General features: G+C 41.8%; 3 protein-coding genes and 2 non-coding genes across 5 annotated transcripts; 4 read left to right on the forward strand and 1 right to left on the reverse strand.

The window, feature by feature from the left end:
* The first annotated feature begins 1,616 nt into the window (after positions 1 to 1,616).
* Positions 1,617 to 1,704, forward strand: trnay-gua (transfer RNA tyrosine (anticodon GUA)). Its single transcript is given in 2 exon segments — positions 1,617 to 1,653; positions 1,669 to 1,704. It is a non-coding gene; the product is annotated as a tRNA-Tyr (tRNA).
* Positions 1,705 to 1,992: 288 nt separating this feature from the next.
* trnaa-agc (transfer RNA alanine (anticodon AGC)) lies at positions 1,993 to 2,065 on the forward strand. Its single transcript has one exon. It is a non-coding gene; the product is annotated as a tRNA-Ala (tRNA).
* A 794-nt stretch (positions 2,066 to 2,859) lies between these two features.
* agbl5 (AGBL carboxypeptidase 5) lies at positions 2,860 to 13,431 on the forward strand. The gene is made up of 13 exons (XM_018743793.2): positions 2,860 to 3,418; positions 3,719 to 3,782; positions 3,946 to 4,283; positions 4,954 to 5,125; positions 5,468 to 5,634; positions 7,143 to 7,320; positions 7,835 to 8,013; positions 8,196 to 8,790; positions 9,030 to 9,199; positions 9,377 to 9,512; positions 9,611 to 9,801; positions 10,243 to 10,463; positions 11,263 to 13,431. The coding sequence occupies exons 3-13, from the start codon at positions 4,027 to 4,029 to the stop codon at positions 11,700 to 11,702; spliced, it is 2,706 nt and encodes a 901-aa protein (XP_018599309.1). The 5' UTR covers positions 2,860 to 3,418; positions 3,719 to 3,782; positions 3,946 to 4,026; the 3' UTR covers positions 11,703 to 13,431.
* Positions 13,432 to 14,875: 1,444 nt separating this feature from the next.
* On the forward strand, positions 14,876 to 18,129 carry LOC108929343 (cytosolic carboxypeptidase-like protein 5). Its single transcript, XM_018743792.2, has 5 exons — positions 14,876 to 15,216; positions 15,321 to 15,373; positions 15,690 to 15,847; positions 16,063 to 16,175; positions 16,326 to 18,129. Exons 2-5 carry the CDS (start codon positions 15,360 to 15,362, stop codon positions 16,398 to 16,400), a joined length of 360 nt encoding a protein of 119 aa, XP_018599308.2. The 5' UTR covers positions 14,876 to 15,216; positions 15,321 to 15,359; the 3' UTR covers positions 16,401 to 18,129.
* Positions 18,130 to 18,211: 82 nt separating this feature from the next.
* ost4 (oligosaccharyltransferase complex subunit 4 (non-catalytic)) lies at positions 18,212 to 18,935 on the reverse strand. Its single transcript, XM_018743658.2, has 3 exons — positions 18,818 to 18,935; positions 18,495 to 18,626; positions 18,212 to 18,348 (listed from the first exon to the last, which is right to left on the reverse strand). Exon 2 carries the CDS (start codon positions 18,623 to 18,625, stop codon positions 18,512 to 18,514), a length of 114 nt encoding a protein of 37 aa, XP_018599174.1. The 5' UTR covers position 18,626; positions 18,818 to 18,935; the 3' UTR covers positions 18,212 to 18,348; positions 18,495 to 18,511.
* Between the last annotated feature and the right edge of the window lie 257 nt (positions 18,936 to 19,192).

The following is a 19,192-nucleotide window of genomic DNA, read 5'->3' on the forward strand; positions in this document are numbered from 1 at the left end:
TGAACCCACCCTTCTTGCAATTGTGGCTTCTGCACTTTTAGTATGTAAAAGTGTGTTTACTACATACTTCACACTGCCTGTGCTTTCTGTCATTTATAAACACTTTATTTTACACTTACCTATGACTTAGTTTATATGCTGTTGAGCTCTTCCATGTCACAGATGGTATTTAATACAACTATTACAAACCTTTGTTCTTTTGAAAGGAGGGTCAAAGGTTGCCCAGCAGTGTAAATCACAGAATTTCACTTCCCCAGGGCTGCCCTTATGTCCCTGCCAGCCTGGAAGCTCTGCTATCCTCTCCTACCCTGCCCTGTCCTGTAATAGCTCAAAATTGCAAGTCACAATGTGCAAGTCTGCCAGAGCGGGACTGTTTTTCTTGAGAAGTGAGGGCAAGCGCTGATAATGTAAGAGTGTCCCTAACTGTCCATTTGCGGTGCTCAGCATCCCCCCATACCCCAAAATACCACCGTTATTTTGTCTAGCTCACAGCTGCAGACTACTGTATGTGGCCTTATATTTAATTGCCGTTTAAGCCGTCACAGTGTGTGCAGGGTGTCGAGCAGCTTTTGCTACATCTCATCTTAACCACCTTCTCGAAGCGCTGTTGTATTTTATTGCTTTCAGTCCTCATATCTCAAATATAGCAGTGTCCAGGAGGCAACATCACAAGATATGCTATATCTACACCCCAGTCTCAAGGCGCAGAAAGTTATACAGAACATTCCAGAAATAGATTTTGATCTCCACTTAGGCCGCGTGCAGTTTGCACGTTCTGCTTGTGTCTGCGCGAGTTTTCTTTTCCCACAGTCCAAAGACATGCAGTTGCGGTGAATTGGTGACACTAAATTGCTTGTGGTATGTGAATGGGTGAGAGACTGTACCTGCCACCCACCTCAGCCTTGCACCAAATGCTGCTGGGATGGGCTCTCCCTGGGACCCTGGTAAGGACAAGTAGTTATTGAAAATGGATGGTTAGATGGATTGTGATATCATGGGGTGAGCTTCTGTCCTGAAAGTACTGAGAAGAATGCATGTTGTGTCAAGGGAAAAGGCTGGACAGTGAAGCCTCCTCTCCATGAAAGTAACCCGTTTTACACTGGGCTCTGAACGCCCGGCAATGGAAATCTGTTCGTAAATACACACATTTTCAGAAATGCTTGTCCCATATGGGGTCACGGAGCCTACCCGGCAACACAGGGCGTAAGGCTAGAGAGGAAGGGGACACACCCAGGACGGGACGCCAGTCCATCGCAAGGCACCCCAAGCTGGACTCGAACCCCAGACCCACCAGAGAGCAGGACCGTGGTCCAACCCACTGCGCCACCACATGGAATACAAATGTAATGGAAAAAGCCTGTACAGACGTCGTTCGAGTTCTTAGATTTTGTAAAAACCGATCACTACCGAGTCTTTCTAATATAATGAAATAAAACCTGCAGTTATGTAAATTTTGATTTCTGTGCAATGCTATTCCTAGGACTTTTACTTCGGCATGTTTTTATTGTGTAAGTCACTGCTCCTGGAGACGAGCAAACATTGTACAAAATGCTTTAAAACAATCACGTGATATTCGTAAGAGTTAAATGGGATAAAAAGCAAACACCCCACCGAAGCCTTCGATAGCTCAGTTGGTAGAGCGGAGGACTGTAGAGGTACTGCGAAGTGATCCTTAGGTCGCTGGTTCGAATCCGGCTCGAAGGACTTCCTTTTGCACTTACTCGTGTTGTTTTAATAAACTTTTTTCATTTATGTTTTTCTGAATGCCCAAGACACGTGATGTAAATATATTTAATTACACCGAAATTATTGTTTATTCTTAAAATTTTAAGAATCTTTTTAACACCCATCATCGAAAGTCCACATTATCATTGAATAATAATAACAATAATAATGATAATAATAAGAAAGTGTAAATCTGTGATAAAAATTATAACAGTAATTGTATAGTAGCAAGTATTGATGTATTTTTCTAAAAAAAGAACCACAAGAGGGGGATTAGCTCAAATGGTAGAGCGCTCGCTTAGCATGCGAGAGGTAGCGGGATCGATGCCCGCATCCTCCATGAATAACGTTTTCCTCTTCTTTAAATTGTTGAATTAGAAAATTATACACCTGCACACAAGAAATACGCAGACCAGTTATTTTTCGCCTGGCTTGTTACACTGGCGACATTACGTCAGTTGCCTACAGTTCACAGTGAAACTTGTGTCCCAGCAGGAGAAACGCTATTCTACTCAATATTTTACTTATAATTCTGTGAATCCTCTTGTCACAAAACTAAAGGAAATCCTATCTGTTAATAACTGCCCTGGCCTAGGCATTTTCAGGTCCAGCGTCTGCAGTCACTGAATAACACATCTGCTAGTCTCTAATTCATCCGAACCCTGACCCTAATTAATCTCACGCACTGGACACCAATGCAATTGCCAACGCGTAAAACCTTCAGAAAACGTTAAATGGAAGGCCGAACTATTTTCTCTAAAGCAACCAACTTTAATGTATCTGTAATATATCTAATATAATGTATCTGTAATAAATAATGCTTCTAAGTACTAGACTATAGTATAATATTTTGCACGTTTAAGAACTGTGTTGTAAAAACAGAAAATAAAGACTTAATTAAACGTCGCGATCCACACTTCTTTCGAATAAGCATCAAACGGTTCGAATGACGTTTTGTTCAGAAAGTGCGTTCGATTTACAAGCTGTAAAAAGACGCACGGTTTATCCTAAAAGTGCGCCGTAGCAAAACAAAAACAGCCAATGAAATCCTCGTTTGAATTTCAGTCGTGCAGTGGCCACAAATGGGCCAATGAGGAGGCTGCTTGTTGTCGCTCCGCGGAGACGACCAACCTAGTGGATTTGTTTGGGTTTTAAAGAGCCGCTTGGTGATAACAACGAAGAAAGAAAGCAGGAAAGATTGGCAGAAATATTAAAACGCTTTCTTTAATTTTCTGATCGCTTATGCGTAATCTCTAGGGTTTCATTGCTGTATTATTCTGTTAGCTACATGAGAGTCATTGAATTTTGCTAGTGTCTGGTTTGATGTGTGGTTTTTTAGCTCGTGCGTCTGAAATTTAATACTACTACTACTAGCAACCCCGAGTTCACACCTCCTCGTATTTCCGCTTTTTTGTTGGCGAAACATACTGGACTGGTAATATTAATACTGGTCTACGGGGTAGAGGGTATCAACGTTATATCCATGATGATGATTCCGTTGATCTAGCTGTGTCAGCTAACGCTTCCCAGTCAGTCAGTCAGTCAGAGTGTCTCCTTCCTTGGCAGGTGGTTGAAGCATCAAGAAGCGACGTCGGCCGGCGGGTGTTGTAGTTCCCCGGCAACCGCCTTCCTCCAAGTAATTGCTTATTGTTCCATGTCTTTTCTAGTACTTTGCGTGCTACGTTTCTAACGGGTAAGTCTGATGGAATTTGGCATGGCATCCATTGACATCTAGACAGTTAACTGCTTTTCCCACACACATTATTAAACTGGCCTCTTTGTTTACACTCGTCGACGTTTAAACCTTCCCTCTTAAGTCTTAGTACATTTACTGTTTTTCTACTAGAGCATTTTTTGCGTCGACTCGATACTCGTTCCACCATGCTGCGTTTCCCGAACACAAGAAGAAGTCACCTACTGTTAGCCTGTGAATCATGTATTTTCCTTGAGAATCATGTGTTCAGGGTACTTAGTTGTTCTGTTTTTGTAACAGGTTACAATGCGAAAGATTCCTTTGCAAAAAATCAGCACCGACGAAAGGAGTCACCGTGGAACTGGTAAGTGCGAAAAAAAAAAAAAAAAGACAGAATCAATCAAAACAGAAGCTACCAGTTGCTTCACGTTGACTCGCTGCGTTGTCCTGACATGATTGAATAATACTATAGTATAGCCTGTCAAGGTTTTGCTAATTAGAGTCTTGTCTTTTCTTTACCTTTACAGCCACCGGCGAGGTTGGCGTGAGCTCCTTCCTAAGGGACAGGAAATGAATATTTCGAGAAACAACCTGCGCAGTGTGAAAACATGGAGTTCCGGTTTGGGAGCTTGATTTTCAGCTCCAAATTTGACTCTGGCAACTTGGGCCACGTTGTGAGGGTGGAATGCAATGAGCCAGATGCGGAATCGGCCGGAAGTGGCACGGCTGTAACGGGGGGATCGGCGGGGGGATCGGCAGGGCCACCGGTGGGGCCACCGGCGGGGCCGCTCTCCTCCCCAGATTATGAGTTCAATGTCTGGACGAAACCTGATTGTGCGGAGACTGAATTTGAAAATGGGAACAGGTAAACTGATGAGAATGTAATCTTTAAATGAACACATTAAATGAAAGAGAAATTTTCTCCATGTTCTTTATTTAGGCACATTTTCTAGTTGTCTCACCCTTTATGTTACAGTGTCGCACTTTCCGTGTATTTCTGTGCGTATACTGAATAAAGGTAGCGTCGTTTTAGTTTTTGGGGTGGCTGAAAATTCACCTAATGGCTACTTTCACACACACACGTTGACTGAAAGCGCTTGTCCCAAGTGGGGTCGCGGCGAGCCGGAGCCTAACCCGACAACACGGGGCGCGAGGCCGGAGGGGAAGGGGACGCACCCGGGACGGGACGCCAGTCCGCTACGAGGCACCCCAGGCGGGACTCGAACCCCAAACCCACCAGAGAGCAGGCACGGGCCAAACCCGCTGCATCCCTGCACCCCTTGATTACTTTCAGAGTTGTCCAAATACAGTTTGATCATGGCTGGTGCAAGTACAAAGTTCTTATTCTTTGCAAATTGTGTACTTTACCTGCACTTTGGTAAGCTTCATAGTGTTGGATGTGCATAAAATAGGCAATGCAAGGTAGCATTTAGAAAAGTATTGCGCCTCTTACAAAAATATACAGTATTTTATTTTAATCTGTTTAACATGTAGGAATTTATTACGGTTAACTTTGTATTTTTTTTTATTTAAAGGTCCTGGTTCTACTTCAGTGTCCGAGGAGCAACTCCTGGAAAACTGATTAAAATCAATGTCATGAATATGAACAAGCAGAGCAAGCTGTATTCCCAGGGAATGGCCCCTTTGGTAAAAACTTTGCCTGTCAAGACACGGTGGGAGAGGGTACGTGATCGGCCAACGTTTGAGGTGAGTTTGTGAACGCCACATTTTGCTTGTGAAGACAGTTGCTCCTTCAGCAGTCTAAACATTGAAAGTATGTGCTGTGTTGTTTCATGAATAATTCTATAAATAAGGGTATTGACTAATTGTCAATCAACTGATATAAATGACTGTGCATGCATCCCTCTCCAGCCTAAGGATGCAAGTGATAGAAGTATACAACATTCTGGAGGCACTAGTGAAATCAATTGTTTGATTATTGTAAGAAGAATGTAAAAGGTAAACTATATATGATGATGTGATGTTACAGAAAATTACTTACCAAGCTGATTCATTTTTATTTATTTATTTATTTTTTTTTAAAAACAGATGGTGGACAACCAGTTCATTCTTTCTTTCTGCCATCGCTTCTTGGAAGTTCGTAGTACTACAACATATTTTGCTTTCTGCTACCCTTTTTCCTATGCTGAATGCCAAGATATGTTACTACAGTTAGATCAGAAGTTTGTCAACTCCATGCACATTGGCCCAAATAGGTAGGATTTAAATTCATTTGTGTAAAATGAAATAAAATGCTGTTCTGGTATAAAACTACAACCCCAGTTCCAGAAAAGTTATGACCGTATGGAAAATGCTAATAAAAACAAAAAGTGATTAGTAAATTTACTTTGACTTGTATTCAAACCTAAACAGTAAAGACAATGTATTTCTGGTTTTACCTAATGAACTACAGTGTTTTTTGAAGATGCACATTTTTTTCTGATATTGATGTCTGCAACATGTTCCCAAAAAGGTAAGACAGTTGGGAGCTTAGCATTGTGTAACATCACCATGTCTTTTAATAATGCTTATTAAGCATTTGAACACTGAAGACACTAAGTTTAGCAAGTGGAATTTTCTTCCTGTTCATCCATTATGGGCAGCCAGTCTAGTACCTGCACACTCTGCTTATGCAGCCGTGTACTTGTAATTCAGGCAGAATGTGGTTGCAAAGCTTCGTCCTGCTGTAAAGTGCAGGGACGTCCCTGGAAAAGATGGCGTCTGGGTGGAGCATATATGTTGGTCCAAAATTTGTACATATCATTCTGCATTAATGATGCCCTCACAGACGTGCAAGTTACCCATGCCATGGGCACTGACGCATCCCCCATACCATGACAGACATTGGATTTTGGACCTGATGCTGATAACAGCTTGGATGATCCTTTTCCTATTTGACCTGGAAAACATGACAGCTGTTTGTTCCACAAACAGTTTGAAATGTTGATTTATCGGACCACAGAACACAATTCAACTGTGCTACTGTCAATCTCAGATGAGACCAAGCCCAGAGAGGTCAGCGGCGCTTCCAGACAGTGCTGATGTATGGCTTTTGCTTTGCATAGTAAAGCCTTAACTTGCGTCTGTGGATGCAGCGGTGAATGGTGTTGACAAAGGTTTACCGCAGTATTCCTGAGCCCATGTCATGATATCCGTTACAGACGCATGACTGTTTTTAACACAGTGACGCCTGAACGATTGGCGATCACACGCATTTGCACACCAAATTTTAACCAGATACCTTGAATCTTTTCATTATATTTTTAACACGGTAGAGCGTGAAATGTCCAAAATCCTACCGATTTGTCTTTGGGGAGCATTGCTGTCAAAGTGCTGGATTATTCAGTGACACAACCCACCCTTCTTCTTGAAGGACTAGGCCTTTTTTGGAGGCTCCTTATCTACTGTAACACGATTGCATCACCTGTTTTGCATCACCTTATTTCAACACATTATTAGTCCTAAACTACCCCTGTCCCAACTTTTTTGGAACGTGTTGCGGGATTCAATTTCAGAATAAATGTATATCCTCAAAAAACAATATAGTTGATTAGGTAAAACACAATATACCTTGTCTTTATGCTATTTTTGTGTGAATACAAGTCAAAGTAAATTTACAAATTACTCCCTTTTTGTTTTATTAGCATTTTTCATAGTGTCCCAACTTTTTTTGAATTGGGGTTGTAGTAGACCCTTGAATGAAATGTGGATTCTCTCCCCATAGTCCTGTGGATTCTGTGTATTACCACCGTGAGCTGCTCTGCTACTCTCTTGATGGCCACAGAGTAGATCTCATCACCGTCAGTTCGTGCCATGGAATGATGGAAGAGAGAGAGCCCAGGCTAGACAAGCTATTCCCTGACAACTGCACACCTCGCTCTCACAAGTTCATGGGCAAAAGAGTATGTACTGCCCCCACCTTTATTAACATAAGGGTTGGGACTGTATGGCATAGGGAGGCATGGTGGTGCAGCAGGTAGCACTGGTTCCAGCTCTGTGCGATTTCACATATCTTTGATCCTTACTCGGCCTGTGTGGATTTTGCATGTTTACACGTTTCGTTCAGCAACTCTGGTTTTCTTCCATTGTCCAGAGGTGTCTTTCAAGTTAATTGGTGACTCTCAATTGTCCATATTTTGTGTGTGATTATGTACAGTAGCCTTGTGATGGGTTGGCATCTCATCCAGGGTGTACCCTGCCTAGCTGTGTGCTTCTGAGACAGACTCTAGAACACTGCAACCCTGCCTTAGGATAAGTGGTTAAATTATGTGATAGCATCTATTAGTGTTGTTGTTGTTGTTGTTAATAATAATAGTATTATTATTATTATTATTATTATTATTATTGCATTAGTCAGCTGAATACCCCCCTCCCCAATGCCTGTATTCATGATGGACTTCTTTTTTTTTCCCAAAGGTATTTTTCCTCAGCAGTCGGGTTCACCCAGGGGAAACACCATCCAGCTTTGTGTTCAATGGTTTCCTCAATTTCATCCTGAAGCAGGATGATCCTCGTGCACAAATGTTAAGGAAGATGTTTGTCTTCAAGCTGATCCCAATGCTTAATCCTGATGGAGTTGTGCGTGGACACTATAGGTAATGTGTCCATGCTACGTTTTTGGAAGATCTGTGAAGTAATGTCTAATATTTTAAGTTGCCATGATGTAACTAAAGACATCTAAGACTTGTTTACAGAGTTTGTAGCACTCCTTAATTTCTATCAATTCCTGCTGTTCACATTGAGCTAATGGTAGTTCGTTGTGTTTCATTCTTATCAGAACCGATTCCAGGGGAGTGAACCTTAACCGCCAATACCTCAATCCTAGTTTTGAACTACACCCGTCAATATATGGTGCCAAAGCTGTTCTACTGTATCATCACCTGCAAAATCGTGTTGGGCAAGGCTGTCCAGATTGGAGGACTTTTGCCTCTCCTCTTTCCTCCAACTTACTGAGCACAAAATCTTCTAACCATTCCAACACCAACTGCCTGCATCCACCTGAGGTCTCTATGTCGGAGATTGAGAGGAGTAACAACCTGAGAAATGAGGAGGGGTGCGACGGGGAGCTCTTTCCTCCTATTGAGAGCTCCAGTCATTTGGAGATTCCCATGCTGACTGAGGAGGACGTCAAGCTGTGGAGCGCAGAGGACTCGGAGAGGGCAGACCTCGACTGTGAGGACAGCTGGGGTGTTGATGGCCACTGCGAAGAAAACGAGGGGCTAAAAACATCTCCTCCTTCCGAGTTCATGGCGCCTGCAGAGTGCATTCCCCCGCAGGAGAGTGGAATTGCCTACTACGTGGACCTTCATGGGCACGCCTCCAAGAGGGGCTGCTTCATGTATGGCAATTGTCTGTCTGAGGAAAATGAGCAAGTATGATATCTCTTCTAATGTGTGTGCCTTAAATGAAGACACCACCTTTTTTACCAATGTATTCTTTGCTTATATTGTTTTTACTGTTATAAGACAGATCTTGTAATTTGTTCTTCACTAGCAGTCTAATCAACTATGAGAAAAGGTCTCTACTCATTTTGGGGGTTTTGCAAGGGGGTCCTATTTGTCATAACTGATTCCTATTCTGTAATGTTTATTTGTTTTGGAATCAAATTAAGGTTGAGAACTTGCTGTATCCAAAGCTGATATCTGTGAACTCAGCACATTTTGACTTCCTGGGTTGCAATTTCTCTGAGAAGAACATGTATGCCAAAGATAAGCGGGATGGCCAGTCTAAAGAAGGAAGTGGTCGTGTGGCAATCCACAAAGCCATTGGGCTTATTCATAGGTACGGAATATTATCCGCTATACGGAGCAGCGCTTGGCAAAAATACCAATTTTCTATCTTGATCTATTACCCTCTGAAGTCCTGCTTTTAAGTTTCTCTTCTCAAGAGGAACTATGATGTCGTCATCATTAATGAGAAGTCTGTATCCTGAAATGTGTATTTTGTCTTTTCTTTTAGCTATACGCTTGAGTGTAACTATAATACTGGACGCTCTGTGAACACTATTCCTCCAGCTTGCCACGATAATGGCCGAGCAACCCCTCCACCACCCCCCGCCTTCCCTCCAAAATACACACCAGAAATCTTTGAACAGGTAAGGTACTTTTCTGTCAGATGCACAGCAGTGTTGCTTGCAAAAAAGCGGAAGAAACGTCTGTGAATTTGGACATGTAACAGGTTACTGTGTTTCAGGTGGGCAGGGCTGTTGCCGTGGCAGCTCTGGACATGGCGGAGTGTAACCCCTGGACTCGCCTTATCCTGTCGGAACACAGCTGTCTTTCCAATCTGCGAGCCTGGATGCTGAAGCACGTGAGAAACAGCAAAGGAATGAATTCCAATATGAAGAAGAACAGCACAAAGCCTCCTGCTAAAGGATTCTCCATGTACCTACTTCTTTCAGCTTTGCAAAAAGCTCCACTGTCTGGTTCCCTCAAGTCGCCATAATCTTAAGCATTCATTTTTTTTTGTTTATACTTCCAGCATTTTGATCCTAGTGGGCATGTGTTGTGCAAGTGATACTGGGGCAGAGTAAAAATAAGCAGATAAAAATGGTCAGGCCTCTTGCTGCACCTAAGATCATGCATCTTATAACAAGAATGGTCAGCACTGGTCCTCAACTTTAGTATATGCTGGGTTTCACTTTTACTCTTAATTTTTATTTTAATTTTAATTGCTTTATTCAAGTATTTGCATAATATAATGAAGGACTACATTAGGTCTAATCAAAATGTATTTTCTTAAACTTCCAGACAGCCACCTTCCAGGGCTGATGTTACCTACTCTAGATGTGAATGTGGGTGTGACCATAATGCTTTGTGTTCCAGGGGTATGACCAGCTCTGCCTCGGAGACGGCACTGAATCGTTCTCGGAGCAATAGCAATGGGACCACAAGTGGTAGCAGCAGCAGCCAGCAGACCTCTCCACAGCTCAAGAGTTCCCCCAGCTTCACCTTTGGCTGCAGCCAGGCCCTGCGAGCGTCGGGCCCTGTGGTCACGACTTCCTGCCCCCCTAGGGGTAGCCACCGGGCCCTGGGACCAGCACGAGGTAAGCTGGCCAGGTTTCTGTGCTATGGGCAACGGGAGAAATTGTGGGCTTGCTAGTACACTCTATCGAGCGTACCCTTTCATAACACACATTAGGGATTGGTGGTGGTGCCATGTTGTGTTCTTACAGTCTGCAGTAACACCACTTCATAAAATATGAGCCTTTGTGTGCATTTGTACAGATTTTCCAGTTGACTTATCCATATTTACTTGTTGAATAGGCCATGGGCCACTTCAAGATCATGATGAGAGCCAAGACTGCCTCTGAGAAAATATGTCCATAAATGAATTGGGATGAAAAGTTACTCAGTTCATTGCACTGAAAATTGATTACCTTTAGCAAGAATTACAGATGCTCATAGCATAATATTTGATTTTACAGTGTATCGCAGATTCATGCAAAAAAACCCTTGGTTAGGAACACCTTGCAGTACAAAGATGCAGTCAAACCAGGTGTAAATTGTAGTCATAGTTACTACTCCATATCAAAATGTCTTTGTTAGTGTACACTGTGTCCATGTTGGTTTTAATCATTAGGAAATATTAAGTGAATTTTCTGCATCTTCTACAGGGCACATTCATGAATTGTTGTATTCTTTCCTGAAATTGACTTGTTTTAAATATTTATACATGGGATGTACACATCTGAGATGGTGGGAATGATGTCATTGTCATCCATCCAGACACACAGTCATTACTGTTTTGGTTGGCAGTATGTTGATTTGTTGGCTCCTCCCTCCTTCCCTGCCCTGCTATGTCCCCCTTTCTAATGCAGAAAGTGTGTCTATGTCCCTGTGTAGAGTCAAAAGCTCAGGAGAAGAGGCGTCCACACCACCGCCCAATGTTGCGAAATGCATCCAGCAACCCCAGCAGCCACCAGCCTTCCCCTGCCTGCCCCCCTCTCTCACTTCCTTCCTTCTCACCTTCTTCCTCTGGGAGCACAGGATTCCAGAAAGCCACCTCTTGCCCCCAGTCCCATGCCAGCCTGGGCCCCTGCACCATCCCTGCATCCTTCAGCATGGCAGGTCTGTACTCTCTCCAGCCTCCAAGCTTCTCCAAGCTCCTCCCTTCTCTCCAAGCCATGCCCAAGACGAATCTCCTAAACAAGGCTTTCAGCAAGACGCTGAGCCCTCTGCTCCATCAGGGCCTGCCTCCCCTTGCTTTTCTCAATGACATGTCCAGCTCTTTGGGGACAGGGGGCAGCTCAGGTGGTCAGATAGGAAGTGCTACTAAAGAATGAAGGATGTAATGTGGGGAAAATACTGTGTAGCGGTCAGCTAGACTGTAAAAGATGCTGCTTAAAATTATATTTTTTAAATTTCTGGTCCAGATACGAAAATGAATCGGAGCTGTTTTGTCCACTACATAATGTGATACTTCGAGCGTGCAACATTTCTGCTGTTTCATATGCGGCAGATGTGTAATGCATTGTAACAGAGACACTTGTTGATCCAGACAGAGCCTTTGTTGTTGGTTTGTGAGCCAATGTTGAGAGTTGAGAGCCCGATACTGTGAGTTTCCTGCCGCTAGTATCTGCTGCTGCCAGCTCAGTAATACACTGCCATGAACTGAACATTAAAATCTCTGCTGCGGTCTGGCTTCCCTCTTTGGACTTCCAGGTGAATGCTGTGCAGCCTTTTGGGGCAAATATCAAATAGCCTTATGTTCACGTTGCGATCCAGAGAAAATTGTGTTTCTTGCCGGTTTCCATGTTGTCTATTTTCACAAAGCAAATGTCAGTGGATATAGGTCTACTTAAAGTGGAGCGAGTCTTCAGGTTTATTTCTGAATGCAATTATTAGACAAAGTAAAGGCGACGTTTTTTTTGCCTACTTTTTATAATATAGTGTTATGTGGGAAATTTTACTCTGTGGTGTAATGGATCAAAAAGGTGATTTCCATTCTTTAAAACATCACTGACTGACTGTTTTGGATTTTTTTTTTTTTCTTTTTTTAAGAAGAACTCCACCAAAAATGGTTGAACTTTTGTTTTGCTGCATTGCACTTTTAAAATATTTATTTGTGTAAATATAAAAATTCATTGTGTGACGTTTTCCCTTGAGATTTCTGTATTGTCAAGGTAATCGCTGCACAAAATTAATCAATTTTTCTGTATTCTGTGACAATGTAGCAGCTTTGACAGTGTTTAGTTGGTTTGTCAGGAGCATTTTAATAGAATATACACGGCTGGTATTTTCTACAATCTGTGCACTTTTTACAGTATTTTTAATGATCACATGTGCTGGAAAATTCTTCTAATATGAAGCCTCGCCAGTGCCACATCATTTCAGATTATTGAAAGTTATCATTTTTGACAGTAACCTTTGCACCTTTCTCTGTAACTTAAAGGGGGAAAGCTATGGAATTGTGGAAACAGCTGATTTCTTATGTCTTATGCACAGTGTACTGAATTTTGATAAATGTTATATTTCTAGAAGTAATTGGTTCTTTCACAGTAAAATGCAGTACCACTATGCACAATATTATCAGTTAACCTGTATATACTGAAACATATTGGTTGATATATTTCAAGGGCAGTAATTCTGAGCATCAAAACTTAATATGATATATGGCAAAATATGTAAATGTACTATTACACCTAATTATAGTTATGTTCATGTGGAAAAATATACTTAAAAATATACTCGCATACTATAAAGTTAGGTAAAAACTTGCACCTGAAAATGGTCTTTGAGGATTTTATATCTGTGCAGGCAGGTTTTCATGTTATCATAAGCTGTGAAAGTGATATATTGTAATGAGTATTATCTTTAAGGAGTGAAAATTATTTGTTGGGATAGTTAATGTGTCACAAATGTGCATTAACAGTAAGAAAATGTATTGGAAAACTTTTTTCCAATATGATGTAATATATATCTGGTGGTCCATATTGTTGCGTGTGTAGTTAGTAATGGAGATGGATGAACCGACAATTTAGTGTCAGGATATGTTCACAGCATTTGCTTTAAGAGAGTAGCTGTTGTTTCATATCCCCTGGTTACTTTACTTTAAATATAAGGTACATGTGTAAGTTATGTTTTCTGAAAACTCAGCTACAGGCAGCAACATTGTGCCATCGTGGGTAACAAGTCTAGTCTTTTCTCAGCTATGTTACTGAAACGAAAATACATTAATCTATTTACATGTGTTCAGTCTACTGTGTATCATGTGAACTTAGTTCTGTATGGTCCATTATATAAAACTTGAGCGTGTCACTAATTTCCAATTCTTGTGTAGAATCCTGTCTCCTTGAAAATCATTTTTCAAAGGAGTAGAGCACACGACACTTTGAGTGTTATTGGTCCCATTTCCACACTGGATTCAGGGTAACCTTTTCCTGGTGAAATGAAAGTGAACAATGCCGGTTTGTTGGCGCAAATAGTGTATTGAAATGGACCTAATATGCACCTAAAGCAATCCCTGAGAACTGGGAAAGCTGGGGCACGTGTTCAAAATGTAATTCTATTCACTCATTGCAAGGGACTGACTGACAGATTTGATATTTGCGTCATTTCAGCACTCCCGCTTTTCAATACACTGCAATGAGGTTTCCAGCTCTAATTTCTGTGAGGTTGCTATAGCATTCTTTAACCTTTACTTCTGTTACATGTGCAGTGTGATCTGTTTCAGATTTCTGCCTTCTATGTAATAAATGTTCTCTTTCTAATTGGGGAAAAATGAACTTGGGCCCTCTCTCTGATCTTTTTCATAATTGGATGTATTGCAGCAGGTAACACTAGTACCTTACAGCTCCTGGACTGTGGGTACGAATCCAGCTCTGTCTGCGTGGAAATTTGTACGTTCCACGTGCATACAGTGGTTTCTTCCAGCTGCTGCAATTTCCGCCTATGGTCCAAAGATGTCTTTCAGGTTAACTGATGACTCTAACTTGCCTGTAGTGTCTGTGCGTGTATCTGTTCATGTGTGAATACTCTGATATCCTGACATCCCGTCCTGTGCTTCTTGGGACAGGCTCCGTACCATGGCAACCCTGCATTGGACAAGCAGTTATTGATAACTGAGGGGTGGATATTTCAAATACATCTTGCACAAAACTTCTCATGGAAATGAAACAAAAACTCAAGGAATTTACATAAAGGGGGAAAAATGCCAAAAGAAATTAAGCACCTGGACATACATCCTAAGTTGTTGCAGCACAGCATATAACAAATGTAGAAAGAAAGAGGGGAAAAAAAAAAAAAGACATTAATTTGACAGCTGCCCTGTATCTGTAGTTGGATGTATACTCAATGTGATGCATGCAGCAGAACATGGTCATTGAAGTACTGGAATGCAGGAAGCAGTACATATTTGACCCGGGTCTATGAGGCCTTGTTAATATGCATTTCTCGGCTCTTTTTCCATCTAAACCATTATGTGGTGTAGGTGGGCAACCATTATTATTATTATTATTATTCTTTGTACATACTGAATAAAATATGAGATGGTGCACCAGTCGTATCCTTCACTCCTGCTATTTGTAATACATTAGCAGTCATTAAACTGATCTTGCCAGGTTTTTTTTTGTAGGTATTGAGCTTTGGCTGTTGTTTTTTTTTCTTGCTGTACCACAACACCTCATTTTCTGGTGTGCGTTATCTCTTCGTCATACAGGCTGCATCTGTCCGACACTCTCAACTGCTTTGCAAAGCAGAGAATTTCCGGTGAGGAGCGGGAAGTTGGCCGGTCAGCATCCACCAGAAACGCAGAGGAGCAAAGTGACTTCTGCAGGAGAGCGCAGGGAACATAAAAGTGTAAACAGTTAACAAACCTTAAGCGCTGCCTTGACAGCTGCGATGAAAAACTAAATGTTTTAGCCCGTGTGCAACGAGATTTAATTATGTCCCTTATTTTTCAGAATTTGGTCAAAGGCGTCACTATAAATTTGTTGTCGTTCATGGAATCCTCAAGGTACCTATTTTGAGAAATGAGCAGTGATGTCTTTCCCTGTGTGTGTGTAGTATGGCTTCATTTAACCTCAAGATTAATGTCTCGTTCATGCTAGAGAGGACAGAAGCCATAGAGATGGGTAGTTTGAGGCTATCCTTGTGGCCATAATTTAAACAACTTTTAAGTGGACTATGTTTATAGAATGTGTTTATACTGAAGTATTTAACTTGCCAGAGCAGTTTTCCTTGCTTACACCCACCCCATGTTGCCAGATTGATAGAGGGACAAGAGTGGTGATCGAGTCCTTGGGTCTGACCTTTGCTTTGTTCCTCGGCAGGTGTGAGCTGCAGCCGAGACCCAGCCGTATCCCGGTGCGCCGCGCGGGGTCCTTTACGGGCCACGGCCTCACCCGCGCTCTTAGTGCTGAGGAGCCCATGTCTGCGAGGGGGTGGAAGCTTACGAAGCCACACATCAAAAAACATCTGTCACTCACAGGTGACACCTCTTTCTCACAGCAGATCCGAAGCCCTGCAGGGGGTCATGTAAAGCAAATATCTGGTTGTGTGAACACCACAAGGACACGTCCGAGGATAACTGCATGGCTGTATCAAGTAAAAATGTATAAATTCCCGTATTATGTATTGGGTTGGATTGTTTTGATTATATGTGAATAAAAATTTGGGCTTTTCTGGTGATTGTTGGTGGGACAGGAAAGGAGACGTCCACAATGAATATCACCTCAAGGACCATGCTGAAGAAGGCGGACCAAGGTTCCCTCTCCACCGCCGAGTCAAGCCACGAAGGCACAGTAACATCAAAGCAGGTAAACAGTGACAACTCATTGGGTTTCTGCAACCGGCTCAATGAACTTAGATTCCCGGCTGTTTGGATCCAGTTTTGTGTGTCTACCTGTGGTTTTTTTCCCCCAGAATGTGGTACATGTGCTTATTTTCCTTCTGAATGTTCTTTTAAGGAGTCTCCCGCTGCAGTTAGTCGATCTGAGCCAGATTCTGCCTTCAGGAAAGTTCCTCTCTGCACTGAGGCTTGACTTCAAACATTCCTCAGACTTTAATGACACTTGGATATTCAAGAATTATGTGGCCTTAGTAAAGTTTAAGGTCTTCGCGCGGTGAAATATCGAAAGTGGAAATGTTTTGGATTTTCACCAATCTAGTTATAATGGCATTCCATTTACACTTGTGCCTCATGTTATGAACGTCTCACGAGTTTTTAAAGTTGGAAAAATCCCACTTATGAGTTTTTAAATTTAGAAACATTTCCAGGTTTATGTATTTATTGTCCATTATATTTCTGCCACTGGTATAGCTGCTGAAGTTTCTTTGTTGCAGAACTCAAAATGACCTGCAGTTCTGCCTGCCGCCGTTAGGGGGCAGTACGACGCACTCAGAGTACAAACTGAAGCTGTGGAGCAGGGGCCACAGGGAACTGGCATCTCCTATAACCAATTCATCAGCCTCTTTTCTAACTTATTCTTGCTATATATAGAAACTTCCCGGTGAATAAACAGAGGTATGTTTCTACTGCGACACTATTTTGACTGCAAACTTCATAAATTAAGAGGCTGACAAACATGTTTGTGATCATTCAGTCTCTTCCTCCTGGCCAGTTTTATTAAAGTTTACCATGAGGCACATGGTATTTAAGGTAAGACTTTATATTCCCCTCATGAAATCCTCCATCACACTATCTTACTGTCCTTTCTGTATGCCGTGGTACCCGATGAAGGAACGAGGCACCATGTTGCATGTCTAATGCAGAATGCTGTACTGAATATGAGGCTTCTGAGATTTTCTCATTCATTTCCAATTAATGTTCATTCATGTTAATAAAAGGTAGTGAAATAAACTGGGCTGCTTTCCACAGTGTATCCTGTCTTACACCTGATGTTCGTAGTATTGTACAGAGTGACAGAGACTGCACTGCATGAGCTGTTGATGAAAATAGTCTTAAAACAAGTGTTCAGTTCATTTTAGCTTTATGTGATTGTTTTAACAGAATTTAGTCCATGCATAATTGGGGGGATTAAGATGATTTACAGACAGACTTCTGGTTCCACTTGCATTTGTAAATTGAGGTACCAGTGTTTTTTTGTTATTTGTGTTCTTGTTAAATGAATATGTATTACTGTATTAACTGCTGCTATGCAAGAACTTTCTAAAACAGTATGTTGTGATGTGGAATTTTGGATGTTAAAAACTTAAATTATATATATATGCAGATTTAATTAGGAGTAGGAAATGGTGCACCTTGAGTTTTATGTAAGCAATACTTTACAAAGTATTGTCAAAATCTTGTACATTACAAGTTATGCATTTTCTTTGACAAATTGTGCTGTAACAGCAATAAATATGCAAATATGTTGACATTGTAAAGCAGTCCTTTTGACAAGATACCTTCCACAGTTCAATATCATGGAATGAATAAATTGTGTGAAAATGTCCTGTTTAATTCAATGTCCCCCAACATCAACATTATAGAAGCTCTGTGTAGAGTTCTCAGACATGTGACACAAGCAAGAATACTGTTCAGATAGTTCTGTAAGGAAGAGGGAATTACTACACTATATAAGACTGCTATACAGAAGACATTAAAGCCATGGTGTTCCTCAGCATAATCCTGACTGACAGGGTGCTCCAAATGTTGCTTCTGCCATGTTTACTGCTTTATTTTTCCAATAGATAACATGACAGATTGATAACTGTACATTAACTGCTATTCATTTAGATTCAGTGGAACATGCAATCTGGTCCAACATGGTACACCAAAGGACGGCTTGCACACCAGCAGTATGGTAAATGGGGGACTAACATATTTAGGACAAAATGAACAGTATGCAAGCCACAAAAGAAAGACTTTATTCATAACATAAATCTAATAAAACAAAGAAACAAGACTTTAACAGTCAGTGTGAGTTAAACAATCAAATGTTCCATCGCTGGTGCAGAAGGTGTCATGTCATGGTCCCGGTCTTCATCCTGAGCAATAAAAAAAAACAGAATAAAGGAATAAGCAATGGGAGAAAGCAACACTCCTCTCAGGGGAAACAAAATCCATGATGAAGAACGTGTGTGACTGACTATGTCTCTGCTACAGCGCACGACGCGCAGGCCTGCCTACCTACCCCTCGCCGAAAGTCATTCATTCCAGTTTCTTCGGGTTGTTAACAGCCACGTAATGGTAAAGGACGACCAGCAAGAAGAGCGACACGCCAAGCATATTGGCAAACACAGCGAGCTGTACGTCTGTCACCATCCTGAGACACGGACAAAAAGCAGAGAAGGACACTGATTGTCAACGTCGCCGGTCTTAACGATTCGATTGACTCGGCCGCGCTAGTTGCTTCACTTCACTTATACGTGATTTTCTTTTAGCTGGACAGCACAGTTTTAAAGAGACAAGTCATATATTCAAATAAGCGGTTAAACTTTTCTGTGACTAACTCACGTTGTTAGTTCTCCAGAGATTACTGCCGGACAAAAAGCTACTTTAGACCGATTTCAGCCGGGCCCACAGTTCGCTACTGGCGTTTCCACCTTCCTCGGCCACGTCACGTTAACCTCGTGAGCGGAACTAACCACACGTCACCATATGTTTCCGCATACGTCATTTCTGTGCTATTACAAACTCATGTGATATGCAGTAACAAACGCAATGCGTCTTTAATTGTTATTTCATCGGTATTTTTGTTATATGTCTAAGCTGAAATATTAATATCTACTAAAAAGTAATCTTGCACTGTTAATTGCCACCATAATTCCTCCAAAACCCACAAAGCCGCTGTTCTTCGCCCTGCCGCTTTAAGCATGATGCCCCGGAAGT

The sequence above is a fragment of the Scleropages formosus genome, chromosome 1 (genome assembly GCF_900964775.1).
Source record: "Scleropages formosus chromosome 1, fSclFor1.1, whole genome shotgun sequence".
NCBI lineage: Eukaryota > Metazoa > Chordata > Actinopteri > Osteoglossiformes > Osteoglossidae > Scleropages > Scleropages formosus.

Bases quoted from the DNA above. Each gene is read 5' to 3' on its own strand.
- agbl5 (XM_018743793.2), top strand. From the start codon at position 4,027: ATGGAGTTCCGGTTTGGGAGCTTGATTTTCAGCTCCAAATTTGACTCT. The intron at 5,635-7,142 runs GTAGGATTTAAA...CTCTCCCCATAG, and splicing joins ATGCACATTGGCCCAAATAG to TCCTGTGGATTCTGTGTATT. The intron at 10,464-11,262 runs GTAAGCTGGCCA...GTCCCTGTGTAG, and splicing joins GGCCCTGGGACCAGCACGAG to AGTCAAAAGCTCAGGAGAAG.
- LOC108929343 (XM_018743792.2), top strand. The intron at 15,848-16,062 runs GTGACACCTCTT...TTGGTGGGACAG, and splicing joins AAAACATCTGTCACTCACAG to GAAAGGAGACGTCCACAATG. The intron at 16,176-16,325 runs GTAAACAGTGAC...TGTTCTTTTAAG, and splicing joins GCACAGTAACATCAAAGCAG to GAGTCTCCCGCTGCAGTTAG.
- ost4 (XM_018743658.2), bottom strand. From the start codon at position 18,625: ATGGTGACAGACGTACAGCTCGCTGTGTTTGCCAATATGCTTGGCGTG.